This window comes from Lagenorhynchus albirostris, chromosome 5, assembly GCF_949774975.1.
Source record: "Lagenorhynchus albirostris chromosome 5, mLagAlb1.1, whole genome shotgun sequence".
NCBI lineage: Eukaryota > Metazoa > Chordata > Mammalia > Artiodactyla > Delphinidae > Lagenorhynchus > Lagenorhynchus albirostris.
Window position 1 is genome coordinate 64,402,696 of NC_083099.1, and position 27,603 is coordinate 64,430,298.

Consider the following 27,603-nt stretch of genomic DNA (forward strand, 5'->3'; position numbering starts at 1 on the left):
AGAAATACTTTCATGAAATGAATACTGACTTCAAAAAATAGAGGTATAGTGACTGTTCTTTGTCAGTAAAAGCTTTTGTGGATAATATAAGGTAGAGGATGCCCCAATATTCCTAATATGGGCAATAAAATGCCAACTAGTCAAGATATTCCTGGAATTACTACAGTTGTTCTGGAGGTACTGGCCATTCACAGGATTCAGAATCACACCATCAACATTTAAACCAGAATAGATCATTTCTACCATGTGGTGCCAAACCTTAACCAGAACAGATACGCTTGGAAAGCACGAGATCCAGATGCCTAGATTTACATCAGCTCATTTTACCCCAAACATTTTATTAGCTTCTCAGTAACGTGTTTCTGCATTTCTGGCAATGGATAATTTGCCAAACACTCCACTTACAGTGTTTTGTTGGAGTTTTACCATCGCAATTTTACCATATTTAGCAAGTGACATGAACCCTGTACTGGATTTCTCACTTATAGACTAAGAGTTATGATGGGAAGAAGAGCCAGTGGAAGCCCCGGGAACTCTTGCTTCCTATCAAAATGTGGAATTTTGTAGAATCACAGGCATTAGTGCCCATACCAAAGGAATTGCTATTCCACATGGGAGCTTCTTTGGGGAGGAAATCACACAAGTCCTGGTGACTGGTACATAGCTATTTATCTAGCAAGTTATATTTATTTTTGATTCCAATAAACTGAGGATACCTTTAACCTAGAAGGGACAGCAATACACCTTCATTGTCTCCCATTGAGGTTAGGTCAACCGGCCGTGTGCTACAGGAAACTATTGTTTCATCAATCCACAGGTTGGTACACACTAGTCTATTACATTGATGATTTTTGGCTGCAATGACCTATAGAACTGTAAGCAGTTACCCTAGACGCCTTTGGAAAAGAAAAAAGAAAAAAAATATGCCAGATGGTGGGAGAAAAATCCCATGAAATTACAATGGTTTGTCTCAGTGAAGTTTCTGGGGACCAGATGGTTTCTTTCTAAATGGAAGGACTAATTGTTGTGCCACTAAGAAAGAGGAAAAATTCTTGGTTGGTTGTTGACCAGCGCTGCCATGTTTAGTGGTAAAAGTTCGTGGAAAACTTCAGTAATCTTACCTAGGCAGATGTAATTCTAAGATGTAATTTAATTCCACTAAGATTTCAAGTCTCTGAGGAATAAAAGTTTGATCAGCTAAGATTCTGCTGGCTATAGACAAAGATAAGGATGGGTAGTTGAGAAGTCAAGTTATAAATACCAACTGTGGCCTTGGATTCACTTGCAAAATTGAGAACTTTAAAATCTACTGGTATTTTCAGGTATATATTTATATATTTTAGAATAGTTTTTGTCTTTGTTCTCCCTTTCCCCCAATATTTTATATAGAAAAAGATGCCTGTTAATTTTATAATTTAAAGAATAGTGGACAAATTTTCAAAAGAATTAGTCAAATTCTTTAATTAAACAATTGAAGAGAATTAAGAGACTTAAAAGACAGATAAGCATTACTCCAAGATCCTGGATCCTGGGTGCAATAATTGAGATTTTGGCTTAAGCACTTTTAGGAGCGGCTAAAGACATAAGAGGTTGTTGCATTATGTTAGATGTTATTTTCTTTAAAGAAGTGTAAGTGTGGGAAGAAACATACATGTTGATTTGGGGAAGCCAAAGGGGTAGACCGTCGTGGAAATTTGTCTCTCACTTAGTATCTGAATTCCTTCCCTATGTTTGGGGGAATCGTCACACACAGCAGCATCTGCCTCCCATTATAGAAGCCATGGATCCCAGATCTCTGCTTTCCTTGCAGCCAGCAACCACCCCAGTCTTGGAATCAGAAGTTAGTGATACATCAGTACCGCTTTTTTAGAGTCCATATATATATGTTAGCATACAGTATTTGTTTTTCTCTTTCTGACTTACTTCACTCTGTATGACAGATTCTAGGTCCATCCACCTCACTACAAATAACTCAATTTCGTTCCTTTTTATGGCTGAGTAATATTTCAGTGTATACGCCAATAAAGATGTGAAGAAAAAAAAGAAGTTAGTGATACAAAGAAACTAAGGTTGTACAGAGTACATTCTGGAAGTGGTAGCAACACAGCAGCAGCTTTCTAGTTGAGGTTTTACTGGGTCAAGTTAATTACACCTGGAAGTATGAGGCAAACTTAGGCAAGGATGTGCACAGCTGAATGTTGGGAGCAGAGAGTCCTGCCCATTCTCTTTGCTGGGTGGACAGAAAAAGCAGACTCCTTCCATCAAGGGGACCCTAAATGAAACTTCAAACTACAAAGAAAAAGGCATCACTGACTCTTCGAGCACATAATCTATTTTTTAAATAAATTTTATTTATTTATTTATTTTTGGTTGTGTTGGTTCTTCATTGCTGTGTGCGGGCTTTCTCTAGTTGCAGCGAGCGGGGGCTACTCTTTCGTTGCGGTGCACAGGCTTCTCACTGTGGTAGCTTCTCTTGTTGCAGAGCGTGGGCTCTAGGCGTGCAGGCTTCAGTAGTTGTGGCATGTGGACTCAGTAGTTGTGGTGCACGGGCTTAGTTGCTGCCAGGCATGTGGGATCTTCCTGGACCAGGGCTTGAACCCGTGTCCCCTGCATTGGCAGGCGGATTCTTAACCACTGCACCACCAGGGAACCCCCGAGCACAGAGTCTCTTAACGGGCTGCTACTTGCCCTGGTAGGGATTAGCCTAGTTAAAAAGCCACAGGGTGTTGTTTTGTTTTGTTTTGTTTTTCCCACCCATCATAAATGTTTACAGGCTGGTACATGCCCATTTTAGCTTTTCCTGTTCTGTCACTTTAAACTTCTTATTTTTCTTTAAAGATGATTTTTTTTTTTTTTTGGCTGTGTTGGGTCTTCATTGTGGTGTGTGTGCTTCTCATTCGGTGGCTTCTCTTGTTGCAGGGCACAGGCTCTAGGTGAGCGGGCTTCAGTAGTTGCGGCACGTGGGCTCAGTAGTTGTGGCTTGTGGGCTCTAGAGCGCAGGCTCAGTAGTTGTGGTGCACGGGCTTAGTTACTCTGCGGCATGTGGGATCTTCCTGGACCAGGGATCTAACCCGTGTCCCCTGCATTAACCACTTCACCACCAGGGAAGTCCCCAAACACTGTTCATTCACCTTTTTTTTAAACCGTGTTGTACATTATATCCCCAGAAATTATCTTATAAATGAAAGTTTGTACCTGTTGACGGATCTGTTCTTTGTTTCTATGAATTCAGTTTTTTTAGATGCCACATATAAACAAGGTCACACAGTATTTGTCTTTCTCTCTCTGACATTTCACTTAGCATAATGCCCTTATGGTCCATCCCTGCTGTCATGGTGTCGCAAATGGTAAGATTTCCTTTTTGTGCTTGAATAACATTCCATTGTGTATAGATACTACATTCTCTTTATCCTTTCGTCCATCGATTTACACTTAGGTTGTTTCCATGTGTTGGCTATTGTAAATAATGCTGAATGAATGTCTCCTCAAAATAGTGATTTTGTTTTCTTCGGATATACACCCAGAAGTTTTAAATTTTTTGAGGAACCTCCATGCTGTTTTCTGTGATGTCTGCATCAATTTACATTCCCACCAACAGTACACAAGTGTTCCCTTTTCTCCACATCCTTGTCGCCAGTGTTTGTTATCTTTTGTCTTTTTTTTCCCCCTTGTGCTATATAGTAGGTCCTTGCTGGTTATCTATTTAAAATATAGCAGTGTGTACATGTCAATCCCAAACTCCCAGTCTATCCCTCCCCGCAGACTTCCCCCCCAGTAACCATAAGTTCTTTCTCTAAGTCTGAGTCTGACAATATTTTATTTGTGAGATGCTTCCAGGTTGTTGCCTGTTGCAATAGTTCATTCTTCCTTGTTCCTGTAAGGTATGCCAGTGTATGAATATGTCACACTTTATCCAACTCACTCTTGATAGACATTTGGGGTGTTTCCAAATTTTGGGTACCATGAACTGTGTTCTATGTCCTCATAGATTTTTTTTTTAATTTATTGTTTAATTTATTTTTTAATAAATTTATTTATTTTATTTTTGGCTGCTTTGGGTCTTTGTTGCTGTGTGCAGGCTTTCTCTAGTTGCAGGGAGCGAGGGCTACTCTTCATTGCAGTGTGTGGGCTTCTCATTGCGGTGGCTTCTCTTGTTACGGAGCACGGGCTCTAGGTGCGCGGGCTCAGTAGTTGTGGCACACGGGCTTAGTTGTCCTGCAGCATGTGGGATCTTCCCAGAAGAGGGATCAAACCCGTGTCCCCTGCATTGGCAGGTGGACTCTTAACCACTGGACCACCAGGGAAGTCCTCCTCATAGATTTTTAATTTTCTTTGCAGTCACCTCTTAGGATGTGCATGTCATAGTACTATGCTGTAATCAAAGTGTGAGAGCAATCATTGTCATGCCAAGTCCTCTGGCTCTACCACCAACATATTGCGTAAAATCACTCAGCTACTCTTAGGCTGTATATGCATGAGTGTGTGTGTGTGTATACATATTTTTCTTTACAACATGGAATCACAACATAGATGTGGTTCTCTATTCTGCTGATTTCGTATAACTTTATATTGTGAGCATTTTCCCCTATTGTGAAAATTCTTAGAAAATGTAATTTTTAATGGAGATATACCATTGCGTCTTATGGCTTTGCCATCATGTATTTAATTAATTCCCTAGTGGCGGACATTTAGATCATCTCCAGTTGTTTTCAATACGAATAATGCTATGGGTAAACTCCCTTGAATATGAATCTTTATCCATTTTGCACGTCTGTTTGGAATGGCACTGAGAACTCTCCATATGGCTAGGGTATGGCTGTATGTAGCTTAGGGTAGCAGAGGTACCATATATCTTTCCTGTGACATGAAATGGACAGATGTGCATGATCAACTCTTCCAATCTCTAACAACTCCAGAATTTATCCTCAGTTTCCTTATGGGTTATGCAGTAGAGTGGGGCAGTTGGGAGAATCGCTTCCTCTTGCAAGGATAATCAGGCAGGAGCAGGTGATATGAGTAGGAGGGTGGAGGGACAGGCAAGGGGCAGACAGGCTGCAGACCCACGATCTGCCCCCTGTTTCGGATCCATCTTCATATCCTTTTGGCAGAGGGCCCCGGGTATTCCTGTGGTAGCTGCTATTTTCAGCTCCTCTTCATCTGTGCTGCAGAGTCCATGCCCTACAACTTTCCCATTAACCTCACTCCACCAATTATTCATTCATTCATTCAACAAATATTTAATGTGCACCTGCCATGTGCCAGATATAGCTGTAGGCATTGGATATATACACAAGTGAATAAAACAAAGTCAGTGCCCTTGTTGAGTACACAGTCTAGTTGTGGGCAGGCGGGGAGTAGAAATAAACACATGAGCAAATAAACACACCTGTAACATGTCAGGTCATAAACGTTATGAAGAAAAATAAAGCAGAGTATCAGGTAAGGAGAGACCCATCTTTAATCCACAAATGCGTTCAAGTGTTTCCTGATGAAAGAAAACTTTATTGCATCTTGTAACCATAGCTCACTCTCACTTCCCTTATAGGGAGTCTCCTTAAAGGAGACATTGACACTTGCTTTCGTCACTTCCTCACCTCCCAATCTCTCAACCAGCTGCAGCCTCAGACCCAATAGTTCCAGTTCTGAGCTCATTCCCCCCGCCCCCGAGTCCCATTCCTGCTCCTCCATTGCCAATCCCTCCAGTTGGCAGAATTATATTTAGTCCTTTCTCACTTTCCCTTTCTCCACATCCAATCAATCATGAAGGCCTCCTTAATTTACCTCCTAAATATCTTTCACTTCACCCGCATTGTCACTGCCTCCATTGGTTTGCTAGGGCTGCTATACCAAAGTACCACAAAGTGGGTTGATTAAACTACAGAAATGTATTGTCTCATAGTTCCGGAGGTTGGAAATCCAGATTTTGGTAGGGTTGATTCCTTCTGAGGGCTGTGAGGGAAGGATCTGCTCCAGGCCTCTCTCCTTAGCTTGTAGATGGCCACCTTCATGTTCACATGGTGTTCTCCTTGTATCTCCACATCATCTTCCCTCTGTACTTATCTCTGTTCAAATTTCCCCTTTTTATAAGGACACCAGTCATATTGGATTAGGCACACTCTAATGATCTCGCTTCACCTTGATTACCTCTGTATATACTCTCTCTCCAAATAAGGTCACATCCTGAGGTACTGGGAGTTAAGAATTTTGGAGGGACACAATTCAACCCAAAACATTGCCTTTGTTCAAGCCTTTGCCATTTCTCACCTGTATCATTTCTTTAGTCTCCTTAGGAGAGTCACTGCTTCCAGCATCATCTTCTTTCAACCCACCCTTCACTCTGCTGCCAGAGGACCATATAAAACCTGCTGTGGCTGCCAGGAAAATTCAAGCTTCTTGCCAATGCCTACCGGCCCTTTGTGTTCTGGCTTCTGCCATCCTTCCTAGTCTTACTTCCTACCATTCGTATAGCATTATTGCAGCCATCGTTGAGCCCTTTGTCATGATTGCCTTGCCTCTGAACTTGACTACGTGTGGTTCCTCTTGCCTGGGATGGTCTCTCTTCCTCCTCTCCCTGACTGAACAACTCATGGGGTCTTCAGGCCAGCTCCAGCATCATCTCCTCTAAAAAGCCTTCCTTAACACCCCCAGTCTGGGTTTTGTGTCTTTACTCCAGGACCTATGCTCCCTCTGCATTTCTCTCTGCTGTACTTTTACTTATTTACTTACTAATTCAATGCCTAGTATACCAAAGGCACTCAATACACATTTGCTGAACACATGAGTAAGTGAATAAATGAATCCTCCTGTAGAAAATTGCAGTGTTAGAGTGAGTAAGCTAGCTGGTGAAAACAAAAGTTTTTTAAGGGAGAGGCAAAATTAGGGGTGGGTGTGGTAATCAGACGTGGTTTATAATTCTCACACTCGAACAGAAATTGCATTTCAGCTGCTGTCGCTGCTGGGAGAAAAGTCCTGCTACTGCACTGACTCTTCCTTTGTTCAGTAACATAACCAGTAAGAAAATAATTGCAATGTTTGGAGCAACAGGTAAAAAACTCCTTACTTTTAAAGTGTGTACTGACTTTACTTACTTTCTTGTCTTCCTGTTTTTAACTTCAGAGCCTGCAAGCATGGACTGAACAAAGAGCCCTTTGGAGGAAACTGAGAAAAGTATCATTTGCTTGAATTTCTGATGTGGTAAAGGAGCAGGGTGATTTGACTTGATTTGTCAGAAATGATCTCAGCGGGACAAGGACAACTGACACATTCTCGTGTTCTTGATCATGTGCTGATTTGTTGGTGTAAGTTTCATTTCATCATAAGTTATATGCTAGAGACTTTTCTCCACTCACTTCCTGACAAGCACGGGAGCAAGTGTGAGAGGCCCGTGGGTATGTAGGAGATATCCACATGCCTGACCAGTACTCCAGCGACTCTGAAAGGGTGGAGTGGGTGGGGATTAGGAGAACGTGTGGCGGGACTTCTCTCTCCAGAGAGCTGCCCTGGCCTTTCAACTGGCATCTCTACTTCCCCTCTGCCTCCCTCACAATCTGTTCTCCAACAGCCAGACCAATCCTTGCAAAATGTTGTTCCAATCAGGTACTCTCCTTCAATCTATTCTCATTTCTGCCTCTCAATGATCTGTTTGAAACTGTCAGATCATGGCATGCCTCTGCTCAAAATCCTCCCCCACATCTCACTCCAACTGAAATGCAAAGCCCAGCTAATGACCTGCAAGACCCTTCTTGGACCTTGTCTTCTACCATTCTCCCTCGCTCACTCTGCGCGTTCCTCGAACACACTCCCACTTTAAGCCCTTTGCGTTGGTTACTCCCTCAACCTAGAGTAATCTTCCTCCAGTTACCCACGCTGCTTTCTCCCTCGTGTCTTCCAAGCCAGATGTCACCCTCTCCATGAGTGCTTTCCAGACACACTTATTTAAAATTGCAACTCCGGGGACTTCCCTGGTGGCGCAGTGGTTAAGAATCCGCCTGCCAATGCAGAGGACACGAGTTTGAGCCCTGATCTGGGAAGATTCCACATGCCGCAGATCAACTAAGCCCATGAGCCACAGCTACTGAGCCTGCGTGCCACAGGTATTGAAACCTACGCACCTAGAGCTTGTGCTCCACTACAAGAGAAGCCACCGCAATGAGAAGCCCACACACCACAACAAAGAGTAGCCCCTGCTCGCTGCAACTAGAGAAAGCCTGCACACAGCAACAAAGACCCAACACAGCCAAAAATAAATAAATAAATAAATTTAAAAAATTGCAACTCTGCTCCACCCTGCCACTGTCTGACTCTCCTCCCTGCTTGATTTCTTCTGTTACCATCTGTCTCTCCACACTAGGATACAAGCTCTGTGAGGACAGGGATTTTGTCTGAAGGGAGGCTAGAGCAGAGAAAAGAGAGAAGTAAAATCTCAAAAACCAACAGCCAGGTATGACATTAACTTTAAAAGGAAAAAAAAAAAAGGTAATGCGAGGAGGGTTGATTGTATACAGCATTAGGGTGATCGTGAAGTTGTTGGTTTTTCCTGAAAGAGATGAGAAGCCATTGAAAAGTTTCGAGCAGAGTTGTGACATGATAAGACCTGGTGTTAAAAGGTTCATTTTAGCTTCTGTTTTGTGAAGTGACTGTAGGGGGCAAGGGCTAAAGCAGGGAGACCTCTTATGAGGCCGAGGCCGTTGCCCTGAACCAGGCAAGATGATAGTGACTTAGACCAGGGAGTGGTCAGATTCCTAATATGTGGTCTCTTTTGGTTTTTTTTTTTGCGGTACGCGGGCCTCTCAGTGTTGTGGCCTCTCCCGTTGCGGAGCACAGGCTCCAATGCACAGGCCCAGTGGCCATGGCTCACGGGCCCAGCCGCTCCGCGGCAGGTGGGATCCACCCGGACCGGGGCACGAACCCACGTCCCCTGCATCAGCAGGCGGACTCTCAACCACTGCGCTACCAGGGAAGTTCCCTAATATGTTTTAAAGAGAGTTGACAGGGTTCTCTGATAGGCCAGATATCAGAGGTTACCAGGCGGGGGAAGAGAATGACTCCTAAGCATTTTGTCTTGAGCAACTAGAAGAATAAAGTTTTGATTCACGGAAATGGGGAAGATCATGGGGGAAGCAGGTCAAGGCAGGTCAGGAACTCTGTTTTAGTCTCCCTAATCCTGACTTGCTGCTAAGCATCCAGAGTGGGAGGCTGGATAAGAGCAGGGGGGTGGCTGCTAAAGGAATCAGGTCAGATGTGTCAGAGTTGAAGAAGGCTGAGTCACAGTTAGCTAAGGAAGTGCCCTGATTGCTTTGCTTCCCAGTTCTCGTCCTTAGTTCAGTAACCTTGGAGCTCAGGGTGTGTTTGGGCATTTGAGGAAGGGTTGCCAGATTTATCAGATAAAAATACAAGATGCCTAATTGAGGGACCAAGACGGCGGAGTAGAAGGATGTGCTCTCACTCGCTCTTGTGAGAACACCAGAATCACAACTAACTGCTGAACAATTATCGAAAGGAAAACACTGGAATTCACCAAAAAAGATACCCCACATCCAAAGACAAAGGAGAAGCTGCAAAGAGACAGTAGGAGGGGCACAATCGCAATAAAATCAAATCCCATAACTGCTGGGTGGGTAACTCAGAGACTGGAGAACACTTATACCACAGAAGTCCACCCACTGGAGTGAAGGTTCTGAGTCCCACGTCAGGCTTCCCAACCTGGGGGTCTGGCAACGGGAGGAGGAATTCCTAGAGAATCAGACTTTGAAGGCTAGTGGGATTTGATTGCAGGACTCTGACAGTACTGGGGGAAACAGAGACTCCACTCTTGGAGGACACACACAAAGTAGTGTGTGCATCGGGACCCAGGGGGAAGGAGCAGTGACCCCATGGGAGACTGAACCAGACCTAACTGCTAGTGTTGGAGGGTCTGCTGTAGAGGTGGAGGGTGGCTGTGTCTCACCAGGAGGACAAGGACACTGGTGGCAGAGATTCTGGGAAGTACTCCTTGGTGTGAGCCGTCCCAGAGTCCACAATTAGCCCCACCAAAGAGCCCGAGTAGTCTCCAGTGTTGGGTTGCCACAGGCCAAACAACCAACAGGGAGGGAACCCAGCCTCACCCATCAGAAGACAAGTGGATTAAAGTTTTACTGAGCTCTGCCCACCACCAGTCCCTCCCATCAGGAAACTTGCTCAAGCCTCTTAGATAGCCTCATCCACCAGAGGGCAGACAGCAGAAGCAAGAAGAACTACAATCCTGCAGCCTGTGGAACAAAAACCACATTCACAGAGAGACAAGATGAAAAGGCAGGGGGCTATGTACCAGATGAAGGAACAAGATAAAACCCCAGAAAAACAACTAAATGAAGTGGAGATAGGCAACCTTCCAGAGAAATAATTCAGAATAATGGTATTGAAGACGATCCAGGACCTCAGAAAAAGAATGGAGGCAAAGATCAAGAAGATGCAAGAAATGTTTAACAACCTAGAAGAATTAAAGAACAAACAAACAGAGATGAACAATACAATAACTGAAATGAAAAATACACTAGAAGGAATCAATAGCAGAATAACTGAGGCAGAAGAACAGATAAGTGACCTGGAAGACAGAATGGTGGAATTCACTGCCACAGAACAGAATAAAGAAAAAAGAATGAAAAGAAATGAAGACAGCCTAAGAGACCTCTGGGACAACATTAAATGCAACAACATTCACATTATAGGGGTCCCAGAAGGAGACCAGAGAGAGAAAAGACCCAAGAAAATATTTGAAGAGGTTATAGTCGAAAACTTCCCTAACATGGGAAAGGAAATAGCCACCCAAGTCCAGGAAGCGCAGATAATCCCAGGCAGGATAAATCCAAGGAGAAACACGCCAAGCCACATAGTAATCAAATTGACAGAAATTAAAGACAAAGAAAAATTATTGAAAGCAGCAAGGGAAAAACGACAAATAACATACAAAGGAACTCCCATGAGGTTAAGAGCTGATTTCTCAGCAGAAACTCTACAAGCCAGAAGGGAGTGCCATGATATACTTAAAGTGATGAAAGGGAAGAACCTACAACAAAGATGACTATCTGGCAAGGATCTCATTCAGATTCGATGGAGAAATCAAAAGCTTTACAGACAAGCAAAAGCTAAGAGAATTTAGCACCACCAAACCAGCTCTACAACAAATGCTAAAGGAACTTCTCTAAGTGGGAAACACATGAGAAGAAAAGGACCTACAAAAACAAACCCAAAACAATTAAGAAAATGGTCATAGGAACATACATATCGATAATTACCTTAAACGTGAATGGATTAAATGCTCCAACCAAAAGACACAGGCTTGCTGAATGGATACAAAAACAAGACCCATATATATGCTGTCTACAAGAGACTCACTTCAGACCTAGGGACACATACAGACTGAAAGTGAGGGGATGGAAAAATATATTCCATGCAAATGGAAATCAAAAGAAAGCTGGAGTAGCAATAGTCATATGAGTTAAAATAGACTTTAAAATAAAGAATGTTACAAAGACAAGGAGGGACACTACATAATGATCAAGGGATCAATCCAAGAATAAGATATAACAATTATAAATACATATGCACCCAACATAGGAACACCTCAATACATAAGGCAACTGCTAACAGCTATAAAAGAGGAAATCAACAGTAACACAATAATAGTGGGGGACTTTAACACCTCACTTACACCAATGGACAGATCATCGAAAATGAAAATAAATAAGGAAACAGAAACTTCAAATGACACAATAGAACAGATAGATTTTGATATTTATAGGACATTCCATCCAAAAACAGCAGATTACTTTTTTCTCAAGTGCACATGGAACATTCCCCAGGATAGATCACACCCTGAGTCACAATTCGAGCCTCAGTAAATTTAAGAAAATTGAAATCATATCAAGCATCTTTTCTGACCACAACGCTATGAGATGAGAAATGAATTACAGGGAAAAAAAACACAGACACATGGAGGCTAAACAATACGTTACTAAATAACCAAGAGATCACCGAGTAAATCAAAGAGGAAATCAAAAAATACCTAGAGAAAAATAACTATGAAAACACGACGACCCAAAACGTATGGGAGGCAGCAAAATCAGTTCAAAGAGGGAATTTTATAGCAATACAAGCCTACCGCAAGAAACAAGAGAAATTTCAAATAAACAATCTAACCTTACACCTAAAGGAACTAGAGAAAGAAGAACAAACAAAACCCAAAGTTAGCAGAAGAAAAGAAATCATAAAAATCAGAACAGAAATAAATGAAATAGAAACAAAGAAAACAATAGCAAAGGTCAATAAAACTGAAAGCTGGTTCTTTGAGAAGATTAACAAAATTGATAAACCATTAGCCAGACTCATCAAGAAAAAGAGGGAGAGGACTCAAATCAATAAGATTAGAAATGAAAAAGGAGAAGTTACAACAGACACTGCAGAAATACAAAGCATCCTAAGAGACTACTACAAGCAACTCTATGCCAATAAAATGGACAACCTGGAAGAAATGGACAAATTCCTAGAAAGGTATAACCTTCCAAGACTGAACCAGGAAGAAATAGAAAATATGAACAGACCAATCACAAGTAATGAAATTGAAACTGTGGTTAAAAATCTTCCAACAAGGGCTTCCCTGGTGGCGCAGTGGTTGAGAGTCCGCCTGCCGATGCAGGGGACACGGGTTCGTGCCCCGGTCTGGGAAGATCCCACATGCCGCGGAGCGGCTAGGCCCGTGAGCCATGGCCACTGAGCCTGCGCATCTGGAGCCTGTGCTCCACAACGGGAGAGGCCACAACAGTGAGAGGCCCGCGTACTGCAAAAAAAAAAAAAAAAAAAAAAAAATCTTCCAACAAACAAAAGTCCAGGACCAGATGGCTTCACAGGTTAATTCTATCAAACATTTAGAGAAGAGCTAACACCCATCCTTCTCAAACTCTTTCAAAAAATTGCAGAGGAAGGAACACTCCCAAACTCATTCTATGAGGCCATCATCACCCTGATACCAAAACCAGACAAGGATACTACAGAAAAAGAAAATTACAGACCAATATCACTGATGAATATAGATGCAAAAATCCTCAACAAAATACTAGCAAACAGAATCCAACAACACATTAAAAGGATCATACACCATGATCAAATGGGATTTATCCCAGTGATGCAATGATTCTTCAATATACGCAAATCAATCAATGTGATACACCATATTAAAAAATTGAAGAATAAAAACCATATGATCATCTCAATAGATGTAGAAAAAGCTTTTGACAAAATTCAACACCGATTTATAATAAAAACTCTCCAGAAAGTGGGCATAGAGGGAACCTACCTCAACATAATAAAGGCCATATATGACAAACCCACAGCAAACATCATTCTCAAAGGTGAAAAACTGAAAGCATTTCCTCTAAGAGCAGGAACAAGACAAGGTTTTCCATTCTCACCACTATTATTCAACATAGTTTTGGAAGTCCTAACTATGGCAATCAGAGAAGAAAAAGAAATAAAAGGAATACAAATTGGAAAAGCAGAAGTAAAGCTGTCACTGTTTGCAGATGACATGATACTCTACACAGAGAATCCTAAAGATACCACCAGAAAACTACTAGAGCTAATCAATGAATTTGGAAAAGTTGCAGGATACAACATTAATGCACAGAAATCTCTTGCATTCCTATACAATAATGATGAAAAATCTGAAAGAGAAATTAAGGAAACACTCCCATTTACCACTGCAACAAAAAGAATAAAATACCTAGGAATAAACCTACCTAGGGAGACAAAAGACCTGTATGCAGAAAACTATAAGACACTGATGAAAGAAATTAAAGATGATACAAACAGATGGAGAGATATACCATGTTCTTGGATTGAAGACTCAATATTGTGAAAATGATTATATTACCCAAAGCAATGTACAGATTCAATGCAATTCCTATCAAATTACCAGTGGCTTTTTTTACAGAACTAGAACAAAAAATCATGAAATTTGTATGGGGACACAAAAGACCACGAATAGCCAAAACAGTCTTGAGGGAAAAAAACAGAGCTGGAGGAATCAGCCTCCCTGACTTCAGACTATACTACAAAGCTACAGTAATCAAGACAATATGGTACTGGCACAAAAACAGAGATATAGATCAATGGAACAGGATAGAAAGCCCAGAGATAAACCCACACACCTATGGTCAACTAATCTATGACAAAGGAGGCAAGGATATACAATGGAGAAAAGGCAGTCTCTTCAATAAGTGGTGCTGGGAAAACTGGACAGCTACATGGAAAAGAATGAAATTAGAACACTCCCTAACACCATACACAAAAATAAAGTTAAAATGGATTAGAGACCTAAATGTAATACTGGACACTATAAAACTCTTAGAGGAAAACATAGGAAGAGCACACTTTGACATAAATCACAGCAAGATCTTTTTTGATCCACCTCCTAGAGTAATGGAAATAAAAACAAAAATAAACAAATGGGACCTAATGAAACTTAAAACTTTTGCAAAGCAAAGGAAACTACAAACAAGACGAAAAGACAACCCTCAGAATGGGAGAAAATATTTGCAAGCGAATCAATGGACAAAGGATTAACCTCCAAAATATATAAACAGCTCATGCAGCTCAATATTAAAAAAAAAAAACACCCCAATCCAAAAATGGGCAAAAGACCTAAATAGACATTTCTTCAAAGAAGACATACAGATGGTCAAGAAGCACATGAAAAGCTGCTCAACATCACTAATTATTAGAGAAATGCAAATCAAAACTACAATGAGGGGCTTCCCTGGTGGCACAGTGGTTGAGAGTCCACCTGCTGATGCAGGGGACGCGGGTTCATGCCCCGGTCCGGGAAGATCCCACATGCTGCGGAGCAGCTGGGCCTGTGAGCCATGGCTGCTGGGCCTGCGCGTCTGGAGCCTGTGCTCTGCAACGGGAGATGCCACAACGGTGAGAGGCCCACGTACTGCAAAAAAAAAAAAACTACAATGAAGTATCACCTCACACCAGTTAGAATGGGCATCGTCAGAAAATCTACAAACAGCAAATGCTTGAGAGGATGTGGAGAAAAGGGAACCCTCTTGCCCTGTTTGTGGGAATGTAAATTGAGACAGCCACTATGGAGAACAGTATGTAGGTTCTGTAAAAAACTAAAAATAGAATTACCATATGATCCAGCCATTCCACTACTGGGCATATACCCAGAGAAAACCATAATTCAAAAAGACACATGCACCCCAATGTTCATTGCAGCGCTATTTACAATAGCCAGGTTATGGAAGCAACATAAATGCCCATCGACAGATGAATGGATAAAGAAGAAGTGGTACATATATACAATGGAATATTACTCAGCCATAAAAAGGAATAAAATTGGGTCATTTGTTGAGATGTGGATGGGTCTAGAGACTGTCATATAGAGTGAATAATTCAGAAAGAGAAAAACAAATATCGTATATTAACGCATATATGTGGAACCTAGAAAAATGGTACAGATGAACTGGTTTGCAGGGCATAAATTGAGACACAGTTGTAGAGAACAAACGTATGGACATCAAGCGGGACAAGCGGCGGGGACAGGGGTGGTGGTGGTGTGATGAATTGGGCGATTGGGATTGACATGTATACACTGATGTGTATAAAATTGATGACTAATAAGAACCTGCTGTATAAAAAAATAAATTAAGTAAAATTCAAAAAAAAGAAAAGAAGATGAGATATAAAAGGAAGTGCTACTACTTTCTAAATATGGTATTACACTAATATGTATAAAATCGATAACTAATAAGAACCTGCTATATAAAAAAATAAATAAAATAAAATTTAAAACAAAAAATACTAGATGCCTAATTAAATTTGACAGGGGACGTGTTAACCTTTACCTGTATGTGTGTTTGCATGTCAAACTCTTGAGCAGTATCTCCAGTGCCTGCCATTCAAATGCTACTCTCAACATGGACTCACCTGTAGGGGAACTGGGTCCAAAAGGGCACAATCCAGAAAAAGCAAGGAGGGTCTAGTACAGTTAAGTACAACAAAAATGGATGCTTTGGGGGCTGCTTTCTCAAGCTGATAGGTTTATTGGTGTGTCCTTGCTAGTTTAAAGGAACAGGGCCAAGATGGATGAATTCCTCTCCTGGTTTGGGTCTTAATGAAATATTAACGTGGGAGTAGTTAGGAGAGCCAGTCCTGGTTTTGGTCCAACTCCTCTTATTTTTTCATACTGGTCTATATCATTTGGTCCTCCATCTCCATCTCCTGGCGGGTCCAGGCAGGACTATCCACCCCCAAAGCTGAGAATGGAGAGCACAGAGATTTCGTTTTTTCTACTTCATTCATTTATTCAATAAATAGATATTGGAAACTTGCAATGTGCCAGGCACTAGTCTCAGAACACGGTTGGTAAACAGGGATAAAGAGTTTCTCTCTTCAAGGAGAATGTTATTTAGGTTATAGTACAGTTATGAGGAAATAATTACAACAGTCAATGTTGTGGGTTGAATTGTGTCCCCTCCCAAATTCATATGTTGAAGCCCTAAGCCCCAGTACCTCTGAATTGACAGTATTTACAGACAGGACCTTTAAAGAGTCAATTAGGGACTTCCCTGGTGGCGCAGTGGTTAAGAATACGCCTGCCAATTCAGGGCACAAGGGTTTGAGTCCTGGTCCGGGAAGATCCCGCATGCTGTGGAGCAGCTAAGCCCATGTGCCACAACTACTGAGCCTGTGAGCCACAACTACGGAGTCTGCGTGCCACAACTACTGAAGCCCACGTGCCTACAGCCCGTGCTCTGCAACAAGAGAAGCCACCGCAATGAGAAGCCCGCACACCACAACAAAGAGTAGCTCCAGCTCACTGCAGCTAGAGAAAGCCTGTGCGCAGCAATGAAGACCCAATGCAGCCAAAAATAAATAAATAAATTTATTTAAAACAAAAGAGTTGATTAAGTTAAAGCAAGGCCATGAGAGTGGGCCATAATCTAATTTGAATGGTGTCCTCATAAGAAGAAGGAATTCTGACACAGAGAGAGGCACATGGAGGGGTCACCACTCCTTCAACCCTTGGGTCCCCTTCTGATGCCTTCCTCTGGCCAGACCCCAACTGAGGGCAAGGGGGCCCACTGATAGAGTCCATACAGGTTGGCCTCCCAGGGCACTAGGTAGGATAGAGATGGTGAAGGTGGATTTTGTGGCACACACACACAAAAAATTCAGGACGGGTATCCAACCAATTTGATGGAGGATCCCAAATGTCAGTAACCCTGCACAGTACCTGGCATACATCACAGGGCATTCAGTAAATACTTGTAGAGTGGATACATTGGGCAAGTAATGATCATATCATGAATGGCCTTGAACTCTATAAAAAGAAACTTCTGCAAGTTTTCAACCTTTAAAAAAATATATAGAATAGGAACCTGTCTTGAAAGTAAAATTGTATGAAGAACCTAAAAATGAAGTCTACAACCAGATAAAAGTAGAATTGCTTAGTCTGGGTTGGGGAGTCTGGTGCCCTGCTCACCTGGCCTCCCTGTTGCCTCCAACTTCCCCCATTCTCTGCCCCCGCCCCCCCCCCCATGGCTTCTGCTAAGCTACCACTGAGGAGGCTGTGAGAAACCTAGCTTGAAAACCACTCTTGCAAGGCCATGCGGATGCCTCCCAAAGTAGTTACAACAGCAGCTTTACTCTGAGTAACGGGACTCCCTGACCAACTTCTTTTAGTGAACATTCTTCCTGACCCTTCCCGTATTTCTTCTTCCCCAATCCTGCAGGGTGGCTCTGTGGCCAGGGCCATTTTGGAGAGCAAAAAGTATGAGGTGAGAGCACTGGCCAGGGATGCGACTCAACCAAATGGGCAGGTGCTCCGGGACCTTGGGGCCGAGGTGGTAAAAGGCGATCTGAATGACAAGGCATCAGTGGAGGCCTCCTTGAAAGGAGCCTTCATGGTGACCAACTTCTGGGACCATTTCAGCAAAGAGAAAGAAGTGGGAACCACCTTTGAGCCCTTTCTTTTTCTCCTCCCTGGCTACTCTGCCCTCCCTGGAAGGCGGTAGGCCTTCAGCCTGGGCAAAAATGTAAGCCTCATCCCAGAACATCTCTCTGGCATTTATGAAATATATGTACTTCAGGTACTTGTTAGAGGTGGATTGTTAGGTGATTGTAAAGTCAGTGTTATGTGACACCTGTCCAAATGTGACCTTGGGGATCTGACAGTGACCGTGTGGTGGAGCCAGCCATTAGAGCCTCTGATTCTCACCATTTGTTTGTAGATGGCACGTGAGGGGTGGCAGCAAGAACACTCCACAGATTAAGGTTACTCTGAGAGTGAGATGGGAAGAACAAAAGTGTAATGAATATGTTCACTTCTGGCAGAGAATTGGGGATGAATTAGTAATGGGTACATAGGAAAAGAAGTAAGCAAACAAGCAAATAAGCCCACGGTGATTAACTCCAGGGAAAATGAACATTTGTAGAAAAAGTAAATGTAACCATAGAATATCACATGGCTCAGCTTCAGCTGTGTAAGCACTGATGAATGATGTAGTCCCAAATTGTGATATGCTGAGGATGAAAAAAAGGGAATCATGTTTGTGTATGTGTGTGATGGTCATGGTGGGCTGTGTGTGTGTGTGTGTGTGTGTGTGTGTGTGTGTGAGAGAGAGAGAGAGAGAGAGAGAGAGAGAGAAACTGAGAGAGAGAGAGCTGAAGATGAGGACTCATCTGTCATAGTAGAAATTTGGTAGACGATATCTTAAACTGAGAAAAATCAAGAATTAGCAGTATAAACATATTATTTAGAAAAAAAGAAGCAGCTGAAAGAGATGAAAGTGGTATTTCTGGAGAGCAGCTATCAGCATGAAGGTGCAGGGAACTTCTTTGTCGTTATGAGATCTACTTTCTCCCCCAAGACAGTACTATTTGAAAATTATACATACGTATAAACTAGAAAAATATGAAGATTAGATTTTAAAAATGTAATGGATGGGTTCAGACTCTTTCAGAAATGGTACCATTCAAAAAGTTAAGAGCAGGATGGAACCATTTTTGGTTCCTTTGGCGTTCCCATGGCCAGTGTCCCTGCGGCAGCTTACCTTGAAAACTTTCTTGGCCCCTGGAAGCCAGTGAAAGCCTCTGATGGAGAGTACTACACCCTAGTACGTGGAAGGTAGCCGTGAAAGCTAACCAGACACCTGCTGTCCTCCCCTCATTCCTCTCTTCAGCGGATGCATGCCGTCTGAGTGCCTACCATGTGCTCAGCCCTGTGTGAAGTGCTGAGAGGGACCCCACATTGCCCTAGACTTCCCAGAGAGCTGGATCTTGGGCTGGAAACACTAAGGATTACACTTGCAGTCTTATCGTGCTGACACCCCTCGTATAAGCAGTGAGCCATGTGGCCTCAAGTCTCCGTTTCCTCATGTCTAATGGGGAAGCTGGACGAGATGATTTCTCCTACTAGCTCATCTCTCTGCCCTTCTGTGGCAACAGGGAAAACATTCTCCTCTTGACTTGGGTCCCAGGGTCAGAAATCCCTAGAGGGACCCTGACTCCCGGGGATGGGTTTCCAGCCCTGCCTGCAGAGTCTGATTCCATAAGTCTGGGCTGGGGCCTGGAAGACTGTAGTTTTGACAAGGACTCCTGGTAATTCCAATGCTGGCACTCCCCTGCCCTTTGGGGACATGTTCTTTGCCCATAGTCCAAGGGCGGCTCTGTGGAGTGGAAGGAATATGGGAGAATCAGTGTCAGCAAGTCAGTCTTTCTTCCTTGGCACATAATTAAGACTCATCAGGGGCATAACTAGTGGCAAAGTAGACCTGAGCTAGAACAAGGAGCACATGCCACACGTCACAGACGACTTGGGTAACAGTTCAACAAGTGACAAGATAAATGTATAAAGGTGACATATCTCTTCACCCGCCCTTCTTCCTATGCCCTTACCAGGTTTCAGAAGCCAGCTCACCTGACGTTTCCCAGGTCGTGAACTAGGACATTGTAATCTACGGATTAGATTGGCCCTAGGTGAAGAGGTGATGCCTCAAACTTCTGGGGGTACCCAGACCCATTCGGGGTCTTCACATCTGTAAAACCCAGCCTCAGGTATCCCGGAGCCTCATCCCCTCCACCCCCACCCCCAGAGGAATAACTAACATTTACTCAGCACTTACTGGGTGTTTGGTGTCTGTTTTACAGATGGGGAAACTGAGGCACAGATAGGTTAACTTTGCCAAGGTCACTAATAAGGCAGAAACAGAACTTGAACTCAGGCAGTGTGGCTCCAGAACCATATTCTTTCTCGTTTTTATTTTAATTTTCTTGGCTGCGCTGCAAGGCATGCAGGATCTTAGTTCCCCGACCAGGGATGGAATCTGTGCCCCCCTGCAATGGAAGCACAGAGTCCTAACTACTGAACTGCCAAGGAATTCCAGAACCACATTCTTTACTGCTGTCCCTTAGCTGCTTTTAAACTCAGCCCAAGAATCTCAACCTTCAAATAAAAACAAACCTCAAAGTCAGAAGAGACTTGACTCTGAGTGCCTCAAAAAACTCAGACTGCTTTTTTATAAATATAAATTACAATTATAATTTAAGCAGAGGAACGAGCAGACATTTTGCCTACCAAGAAATTCAGGCAGGAAGTTAATTTTGCTGCAAAAGACAAGCTACGATATTTAGTCCCTGGTTGCTAAGCCTGAAGTCACTTTTATACTGGACTGAAATTCAGAGACCTTGATTCTTGTCCTAGGTTGTTGTTTTCTAACTGGGAGGCACTGGGTGAGTCAATAGACTTAGATTCTTCAGTTCAAAAAATGAGAGTGCTGGAGCTAGATCATGTCCACATTGGGTTCCAGCCTCAGGAGTCTGGGAATCTATGAGAGGCTATATGACACTGCAGGAAGGGCACAGGCTTTGGAGTGACGGATGAGGGTTTGAACCCCCCTTCTGCTGCTTACTGGCTGAGCAGCCTCAGGCAAGTACCTGATATTCCTATATTTCAAGGTTGTTTTGAGGATTAAACAAGCCAATATGTTTGCTCATTCATTCATTCAATATATATTTGAGGGCCTACTATGTGCCAGTCACTTACTGGGGAATCAGTAATAAACAGCTCAAAACGGACAAAGCTGAGCCCTCATTAAGCTCATATTCTGGTGGAGGAGTTAGATAATAAACATAATAGATGATAAGTAAAATATATGTTAGAATGAGATAAATAAACATAATAGATAAGTAAAATATATGTTAGAAGGAGATAAATAAACATAATAGATAAGTAAAGTATATTATATGTTAGAAGGTGATAAGTGCAGTAAAAAAATAAGGCAGAGTAAGGTATTTGTGGAGTGCTAGCAGTAAGGGAGTTGTGTGTGAAATTTAAATAAGGTGATTGGTGGGCTTCTTTGAGAAGGTGACATCTGAGCAACGTCTGATGGAGGTAAGTAATGGGCTTTGTGAATATTCAGGGGAAGAGCTTTTCAGGCAGAGAGAACAGCCAGTGTGGCTGGAACAGAGCAAGTTGCGGGGGTGGGGAGAGGGTAGTAGGAGGTGAGGCCAGAGGTAATAGAAGGTCTGGTCCTGTAAGCCATTGGTTTTTCTTCTGAGAGACACAGAGAGCCATTGGAGGGCTCTGGGCAGACATGACATGAGCCAACTTTAGTTTTTACAGAAACACTCCGACTTTTGTGTTGAAAAGAGACTGTGGAAGGGCAAGAGTGGAAACAAGGAGCCCAAATTTGGAATAATCCAAGTCAGAGATGATGGTGGCTTAGACCAGGGTGATAGCAGTGAGGATGGTGAGAAGTGGTCAGATTCTGGACATACTATAAATAGGACTTCAAAAAAAAGGAAAGAATATGGGGTGGGAGAGACACCTCAAGGTTGACTTCAAGATTTTTGACTTGAGAAACTGGAATGATAGAGTTGCCATTAACTGAGATGGGGAAGTCCGTAGGGGGAGTGGGTTGTGCAGGAACTCATTTTGGAGCACCTTGAGTTTCAAATGTCTATTAAACAGTCAAGTAAGGATGTTGAGTAGGAAGTTGGACATATGAGTCAGGAGTTGAGCAGAGATGTCTGGGTTAGAGATAGCAGTCATACTTTTCACACAGGATATGCTTAGTAAATGGTCACTCTCTTTTTTTCTTTAAATCAACACCCAGGCATTACAGTATTTTTCTCCAGCAAACCTTATAACTGTGCATAGACGGCGGCTACTCAGTGTTCCCATCCCTCTTGTTTAAGTGCTGGGACCTACAAAGAATGTGAAGTAATTAGCTATTTTTATCTTTTTTTTTCTTTTTTAAAACTAGCACTGCCCATGGGGGATGTACCAGTGGATGGTATCTCTGTTGCTGATGTTGGAGAGGTCATCTGCAGCACTTTTAATTTGCCAGAGAAGTTTGTAGGCAAGACCGTGGGTCTCAGTGCAGAAGCACTAACAGTACAGCAATATGCTGATGCTTTGTCCCAGGGTTTGGGGAGAGAAGTCCGAGATGCAGAGGTGAGTTCTTAAGAGATATAAACGTGATCGCAAATGGTCACAGCCCACTAACTTACAAATTCTGGGAGACTTTCGACAGATTTGGGCAGGGTTGAGCTTAGGCTGTGGGAAACAATTGAAGAGGATTCCTGTTCCACGAATCTGTCTTCATCTGTTGGTGTATCTGAATTCCACCCTTATGACCTTATCGCTTTGGCTTCAGGTTAATCAGTTTATTAAAGTAAAATTCCTTTTGGGTGGAAAGAACTTAGACTCTGAAGACCGAGGTACAAAGTTTCCATATATGCTGTACCAACCCTCTCCTCCCAGGAGCTCATCACTGATCAGGCCAGTCTGCCAGAGCTGGTCTGCATGGGGCATGGCACTTAGCCTCTCTGAGCTGTCGCTTCCTCATTCATAAAGTGGGATGAAAGCATCTACCTTGGGATGTTTTCCGAAAATTAGAGAGGATATATTTAAGGGGGTTAGCTTAGTGTTTGGCACGTAGTACGTATACCTCAAGGACCTATTATGTACCTGGTGCTATCTTTTAAAGCGTTTACAACAGAGTTGGGGTGAAAATGGTAATTTTCACATGAAGTCACAGTGATCAGTCCAAAGCAGAACACTGTGGGTGCTTAATTGTGTTACCCACACTCTCTGTGCTATAGGTGGTCAGAGAGGGTAGGAGAAGGCTTCATGGAAGAAGTAGCCTTGAGGTGGTCCTTGAGGGTGGGCAAGACTGTGTATGGGTGGAGGGAGCCATAGAGCTGGCCTGGCTAAATTCTAGAAACAACAGGAATGAACCAGAGGCAGTCTGGGGAAGTAAGCAAATCCTGGCTCTGCCCTTATCTATGTGGGGAAACTTGGCATTTACTTAACCTCTCCAGCCTCCCTTTATTCAGATGTTAAAAAGGTGATTATGGGACTTCCCTGGCAGTCCAGTGGTTAGGGGTCCTTGCTTCCACTGCAGGGGGCACAGGTTCGATCCCTGGTTGGGGAACTAAGGGCCCACAAGCCACGTGGTGTGGCCAAAAATTAAAAAAAAAAAAGGCTATTACACCTGCCATAGGCTTGTTGTGAGGATGCAACGAGACCCACATGGGAGGGACCTGGCCCCGGGTCTGGCACTTAGTAAGCCTGCAATAACCGATCAGGCTGGAATGGCCACAAGAGACCTTTTATAGAGAAGCGAGGGGAACGGATGATCCTGAGCACTGCCGGCCATTTCTCCAAGCAGGTGTTGATAAGAGGAAGGAGAGAGAACAGCGTTTCTGAGAAGGAAGTATGTGTTTGTGCCTGCCAGGCAGAGACACCTTCGCAGCTGAAAGGAAGACCCATATCTTCCCTCAAGCTAGCAGGCATTAACTAACACGGCTCTTTGCCTCTCTCTGCTGCTGTTGTCCCATCTGTGGAGGGGGAGGGTGGTTTGGATGACTACTAAGGCTCTACCCAGCACTAACATCTCTCCAGAGTGGAGACAGTCCCTTTTTCCTTACAGGGGTCCAGCCTGCTTTGGTAAATTAAGATTTATTGGAACACAGCCATACCTTTGTTTATGTATGTCTCTGGCTGGTTTCAGGAGACAGTGGTAGAGATGAGTAGTTGTGACAGAGACCATATGGCCGGAAGGCCTAAAATATTTATATCTAGCTCTTCAAGAAAAAGGTTGTTGACCCTTGCTCTAGAATGTTTCCTAGGGTTAGGGATAGAGGGTTGGTTTTTGTTTTCTTCTGCAACTCTTGGGCCCTGAGTCTTGAGGGGGTATCTATATTCTCAGTTCACCTCAGGGACGGGAGCTGTGAGGAGGCTGAGAGATCTTTTGGGGGGAAAACTATTGTAGTTGTTAATCCAGCCATAAAACCACATCTGGGGAACTCCTAAGAAGGCACCACCCACTCAAAAGATGGACTTGATGAAAAGGTCTGCAAAGTCTCTTATACCCGGGTGCAAATTTACTTTTCAGTGATTGACCCTTCTCCCAGTGCCTTTGAATTCGGGTCTTCTATTCATTTTTGTCTGTGGAGTCTGAACTCTGTAAAGTAGAAGGGGAGGAAGGTGAAGAGTGTGGGCATATGGTGTGTATGTGTTCATTCTCAGAGGACCGGGTAGACATTGTTTGGGAAGGCTCAGGTCTGTCCAAGCATCTCTCAGTCACATACCTGGTTTCTGACTGATTTTGGTACATCAAGCTATTTCACAATGCAGCAGAAACTTCTCTGGCACCCAAAGTTTTAGGGGATTGGAGGCTGGAAGTTCTACAGAATGGTTAATGCTGTTCTTAGTAACTAGTTTGACTTGAAGCCGCTGCCCACTGGTCTGGAGTGGGAAAATGCTTACAGGCTACGCTACTCTGGCGGAGGATGCATGTGGCCACAAGGTGGCGCCCCAGCCTTGGCAGTCTGACTTTTCCCCAGTCTGATCAGAAGAAGGCTGTTTGCCTAATTATTTCAGGGACTACTCCCCTCTCCCCCAGAACAAACTCCCACCAGGAACTCTGATCTGGCTGAAACTGCCTGTCTAGCCCCAAAAGGAACACGGTTCTCAGAAAGTGAGACACAACAGAACACATCTGTTTCCTTCAAAGATCTGCAGAAAAGGATCCCTTATTTTACTGAGGGATATTAGTTACCAAAGTTACGGGATAAGAGAGTAACTCAAGGAGACAGACATTTTAGAAGTCACCTTCCATGCTTTTCTTATAGCCTTCTATTTCCAGACTCACTAAAACTTAAATTTTTTTCTGATTTCAAAAATTACAAATGCTTATTGAAGAAAATACACAAAATTATAAAAAAAGAATATAAAAATCATATTGTTTAATCTATCAGAGATAGTAACTGTTAAGATTTACACATTTTCTTCTAGTCTTTTTCCAGTATATATGTAATAAAATTAAAACAACACGACATGTACAATTTTGTAACCAGCTTTTTCACTTGACATTATATTACGAGCATTTTTCTATTTTGTTAAACTTCTTCAAAAATATTAATTTTAGTAACTGCATAATATTTTTAGAGTAGATGTACCATAACTTATTTTACCATTCCTCTGTTTTTGGAGCTGCAGGTTGGTCTTGGTTTTTCATTATTATAAATAGCATATGACGATCATTGTTTTATATGAGTTTGCGTCTGTCACATTTCTCTAAGGCCAGGTGGAATAGCGAGATTAGAGTTTATCTCTGGGGGCTAAAGACAGATTATACTGGATCCAATAGTTAGAAATGGTCTTAGCAGGAATTCCCTGGCTGTCCAGTGGTTAGGGCTCTGCGCTTCTACTGCAGGGGGCATGGGTTCAATCCCTTTGGGGAACTAAGATCCTGCATGTCACGTGGTGCAGCCAAAAAAAAAAAAAAAAGAAATGGTCTTAGCTGATTGATTCAGGCAGCAGAACTATTGCTCTATTTAGTGTCAGAAGGGACTCAAGGGGTGGGTTTTGTGGAGGGTGATAGAAGGTGGGTGTGTGATGGGCAGCGTTTGTTGTGTCCGGCCCTGGCCGAGGCTGGGATGGCTGAAGTCGAGATGCTCATTTCCAACCAAGGCAGGGAGTGGTGATGGAAGGGACATGGGTCAGGAGGGAAGGATGGAGAGCCCGGTGCTTTGATGCTGCATGCAGGGCCGAATGGGTAGAAGATCTCAGAGGGCTGCTGAGGGAATCCCAGGAGAAAATGTATATGAAAGCTGGTCAGATGAAGGGGCTACAGATCCATAATACCTTATCCCAAGTGCTTGGGGTCAGAAACAATTCCACTTTCAGAATCTTTCAGCTTTTAGATAGGTTATATCTATGTATATTATGCAACATCAACATCAGGGGCTGGGGCAGGACCCTATAATCAAACACATCAATATCTCTGCAGACAAAGACATGACTATTTCCACTAAATGGGATAATTAAAGACCAAAAATAACTTCCCATAAGTTCAGATCAGGTTTTGCCACCAAATCAGTTCAGAAAAGTCAGTATGTTGCCAAACTGCTTATGAAAAAACTTCCGTGTTTCTTGGGACTTGGAGTTAGGCTAAAGAACTGTGGACCTGTATCATCATGAAAGTGAATAATTTCTTCTCAAACTGTTTTAAATGAGGGCAATGACATTTCCTGTTTTTTCGTTTCTTCTTTTTTATTTTACTTGTTCTTAAAAGATCACCCTGGAAGCTTACGAGAAGCTAGAATTTCCTGCAGCGAAGGAAATGGCCAACATGTGTCATTTCTATCAAATGAAGCCAGACTGTGATAGCAAGCTCACCCACCGACTGAACCCCAAAGTCAAAAGCTTCAGCCAGTTCATCTCAAAGAACCTCGAAGGGCATTTAAGCTGTTCACACAGGCCCCCGAGCAAACAATGTCCTTCCTCCCAGATCCTGGTCCTCTTTATAGCACAACATCTATGTTTACAGAACAGATAGGTTAGAATACAATGGTTTACACCCCCAAAGGCTTCCCTGGCGGGGAACACTGCAGAGCTGATCTGACATAGTAATTTGACCCACATATAACTTTCCAGCTACTTATAAGCATGGTACACCTGTTAGGTTAAATGAGAAGCCCGCAGCCTGTCACCTTTTGTAGCTCTCTCCCCAACAGCCCATTGCCTCAGAAGGCTCTGGCCTGAGGAACTTGGAGCGTCTTCCCTAACATGAATCAGTGGGGATGGGGGCACTCAGCTTTCTCCTGCATAAGTGATCCTGAGGCCTGTCTCTGGAACTGCCCTAGGCAACTCCTAGGACTTGTTCAGATGCATTGTCACATTCTCAGTGAAGTTTTAAGTGATTTTAATTTCTTAACATAAAAATCTTTGTAGAGTTTTCTGGGGAACATGGTGTTCAATGAACTGCACGAGTGTTGGAAACTGAAATTCAGTTTTGCTTCAAAGTTAGAAGCTCATTTCTGATTCATTCATTAAATCATCATTCAATTACTCATCTTTTCATTCACCTACCCCTCATTTATCCATTTCACAAACTTTCTTTTTAGCACCTCTGCTTCTGTGTGTTTTCTTATTGGAGTGGCCCACTCTCCAAAGGCCGCCATGGCTCCTTTTCAGTTTTTGTTTTGCTTTGTGTCACGCCAGGGCAAGAGGGGCTATTGCGCTACTTAGCTACAAGTGAAGCCCAG

The 27,603-nt window shown here is 43.0% G+C and overlaps 1 protein-coding gene across 1 annotated transcript; it reads left to right on the forward strand.

Moving 5' to 3' along the window:
• The first annotated feature begins 17,651 nt into the window (after nucleotides 1–17,651).
• On the forward strand, nucleotides 17,652–26,894 carry LOC132520234 (nmrA-like family domain-containing protein 1). Its single transcript, XM_060149025.1, has 5 exons — nucleotides 17,652–17,669; nucleotides 17,778–17,990; nucleotides 21,695–21,794; nucleotides 22,311–22,501; nucleotides 26,631–26,894. The coding sequence occupies exons 1-5, from the start codon at nucleotides 17,652–17,654 to the stop codon at nucleotides 26,892–26,894; spliced, it is 786 nt and encodes a 261-aa protein (XP_060005008.1).
• The last annotated feature ends 709 nt before the right edge of the window (nucleotides 26,895–27,603 follow it).